The 2,851-nt window shown below is 35.1% G+C and overlaps 1 protein-coding gene across 1 annotated transcript in view; it reads left to right on the top strand.

Moving 5' to 3' along the window:
* The window catches only part of LOC139426721 (uncharacterized), a 13,256-nt gene extending 10,792 nt beyond the window's left edge, over nt 1-2,464 (top strand). Inside the window, exon 4 of the mRNA XM_071186511.1 lies at nt 2,427-2,464. Within this exon, the coding sequence (XP_071042612.1) occupies nt 2,427-2,464 (38 nt within the window). The remainder of the gene's footprint in view (nt 1-2,426) is intronic.
* The last annotated feature ends 387 nt before the right edge of the window (nt 2,465-2,851 follow it).

Genomic DNA, 2,851 nt, shown 5'->3' with positions numbered 1-2,851 from the left:
ACGGAGAGAGCAACCTCGCAAAGTTGAAGGAAAGCCCTCCCTCATTAGACATGGATATCAACCAATTAGACATGGATGCCACGTGCCATTGACCACAGCCGGCCAGGGGGTCTACCTTTCTGCATGTAAAATGGCTTGTGCCTACGTGTGCCTCGACAGACTCCTCGGACGGGGTCAACTCCTTATCTCCCCCATCTGCTGACCAGACGAGTGGTCCTCTCGCCGTTGAAACCCCCCTTCCTCTAGCGTCCACCATGTAAAAGGGGGCGACCGCAAACGATTTGTAGCTTACAAATTATCAATTTGTAATTGTGGGGTATCTATTTCACCGAGGAAAGCAAAAACAGCTAGCCCTCAGCCTTATAGTCAGTAATGCGTTTTTAGTCTGCAAAACATCTGTCTGCTGCATACAATGACAGGCAGATTTGTGAAGTTTACGAAGTTTCCTACTGACATGCTGACAGGAAATTTTGCTACTCCATGACAATAACTCTCTCCACAGCTCAGTCCTGAGAATTATTGGTCTCTTTTGGCTGGGAAGTTTGGGATCACCCTTCAATACAACTCAAACCTTGCACCTAAGAGATTTACATCTTTTCCAATGTTCCCCACATCATTTTGGCGGCAATCAGTACAACTATGACGTGAAAACGGTCGTAACCCTCTTGGTTATCGGAGCAGGCGGCAAGTTACTATGAAGAGGGTATTCTAAATCCAGTTGTAAGGTATAAGTGAAAGCAAACTTGACAACTTGACAAACTTGACAAACTTGTCAAGCAAACTTGACAACTATTTTGTAGAAATGGGAAACGTTAAGCAGAATCAAAAAAACAAATTTTCTTCATGAAAATTGTCTTTCGCTTGGTTTTTATTTTCTAACGACTCTTACTTAAAAGAACAGCCCTCGTACAATTTAAATTAGAAGTACATTTGAATACAATTAAATGTTAAATAGCATTGTCCGCAAGGCCAGCAGAACTACTCTAGACAGTGGTCAATTATAGTGCAAATCGTTAAACCATTTTGAAGAGGATTAAGACATAACTCGTTTTGTTTTGGTTTGGTTTAGACTAGAGACGACAGAGAAAAAATAGCAGTTAGATAATGATCTCTAGGGAATGAATAAAACTTTTAATAAGCATAAACTGGAAGCTAGAAATTCTTCATTTAAATTTCACTTCTATGCAGCATTTCTGCAGAGCATATTATATTTGCTCAAGCTCTATAGAGTACCAAGATTGTTCTATAGTTTCTGTACTGCGCAGAACATACGAGCGTGGGTTGCTACATGCTCCCTGTTATTTGCTTCTTGCTGCTAATCCTACACGAAGATATTGCGATGTTCTAATAGAAACAAAACGTTATTTTGATTTCAAGAAACAATTTAGTCCACGAAGGTTTATTAAATTTAATTAACATTCTATTAAATTTGGTATGATTCATTTCCATCTGTGATTATGATCCTTTTCCAGGTATATATTTCTTGAAATAAGTAATTTGTAATAGAATGTTGTTGTTTTTTTTAAAATAGGATCTTTACCATGATTTGCATTCTTAATTTAGCTGTATTGCCTCCAAAGCAAAGGTGTGGAGGAAGGGGTACGCGGGGGAAAGGTGAACCCCCCCNACGTGGGGGAAAGGTGAACCCCCCACTGATAGAATTCCGTTTTTTTTCCCATCAATTATACCATTTTTTTTTCATTAATTGTAAATTTTTTGCTTATTGCTAAATTTGTTTATTCATGTGTAATCATTTTATTTATTTTTAAGTTGGTTAAAAAAAATTTCTGGAATCATTTCACGCCGCTGCTATTTTTTTTTTTCTTTTCTTTTTTGCAATACAGCATCAAATTATGTTATTACTTAAAAACAAATGGAGTTAAGTTTAAAGTAGTTTACAATTTATACAATTTGAAATCAAATGCTGTAAGAAAAAAAAAACTTCTACATGTAATTTTGTAAAAAAAATTTTTACATAAAATTGAGTTCTTCGCTTTAACAAACGAAGCATTTAACACCAAGACCCCCTTCTTTTAAGTACTGGGTTGGATATGAAAAATCAAAATCAGGCTGGGGGAAAAAAAGAATTTTTTATTCAGAAAAAGTAAGTATTCATATCTGATTTTTAAGTCAAAAAATCATTTGTACTAATTAATTAGCATATTTAAGATTTGCTTTTGAACCTTTAAACTTACATGATAGAGCGTATGATAATGCAATAATTGTGTTAAAAGTTACTCGAATATTCGAGAGATTTTGCACTTTTACGTTAGCTTCCGTCCGCTCCCGCAGTTAAGATTTTAAGCAACTGCGCATGCTCACTTTAGTTTTTAGATGCTACGTATCTTTACGTTGTGTTGGCGTAATTAACGCTTCAAAGACAAAACTACAATGTTTATAATGTTAAATGTTGTTTTCTGTTTAAGACTATCTTCAAACTAAAAACACGGACATGGAATGCTAATTTGAAGAAATGTATTGATGAAATTTAAAAATGAACCACGCTATATTACGACTAACTTAGCTAAATAGTTTATAGCCAACTACTGTAAGTTATGGTTATTTGTGGAACTCATGCAAAAACTAAATTTCTTCAATCTTTGGCCACAAACATAAATTATAAGCTGCATTCTTTATTGCTGAATTAATCTAAATTTACCAAATTTTTCTGCTTACAAGACCGCAGTTTTACGTAGAGCAAAGCATCTTGAGTCGTATGCCACAACTTCGTTGAGATCGTCTTCGTACATTGTAAATGTTTGTTTTGATTTTGTGGTCGAAGTTGAAATGATATTCCACTACATTAGCGTTTTTAACTTACAGATATTTGTGAAATATCTTATTTTCCCTT

Source organism: Parasteatoda tepidariorum, chromosome 10 (assembly GCF_043381705.1).
Source record: "Parasteatoda tepidariorum isolate YZ-2023 chromosome 10, CAS_Ptep_4.0, whole genome shotgun sequence".
In the NCBI taxonomy this organism is placed as follows: domain Eukaryota; kingdom Metazoa; phylum Arthropoda; class Arachnida; order Araneae; family Theridiidae; genus Parasteatoda; species Parasteatoda tepidariorum.
The sequence above is the reverse complement of the archived record's forward strand: the minus strand, read 5'-3'. Positions and strand labels throughout refer to the sequence as shown.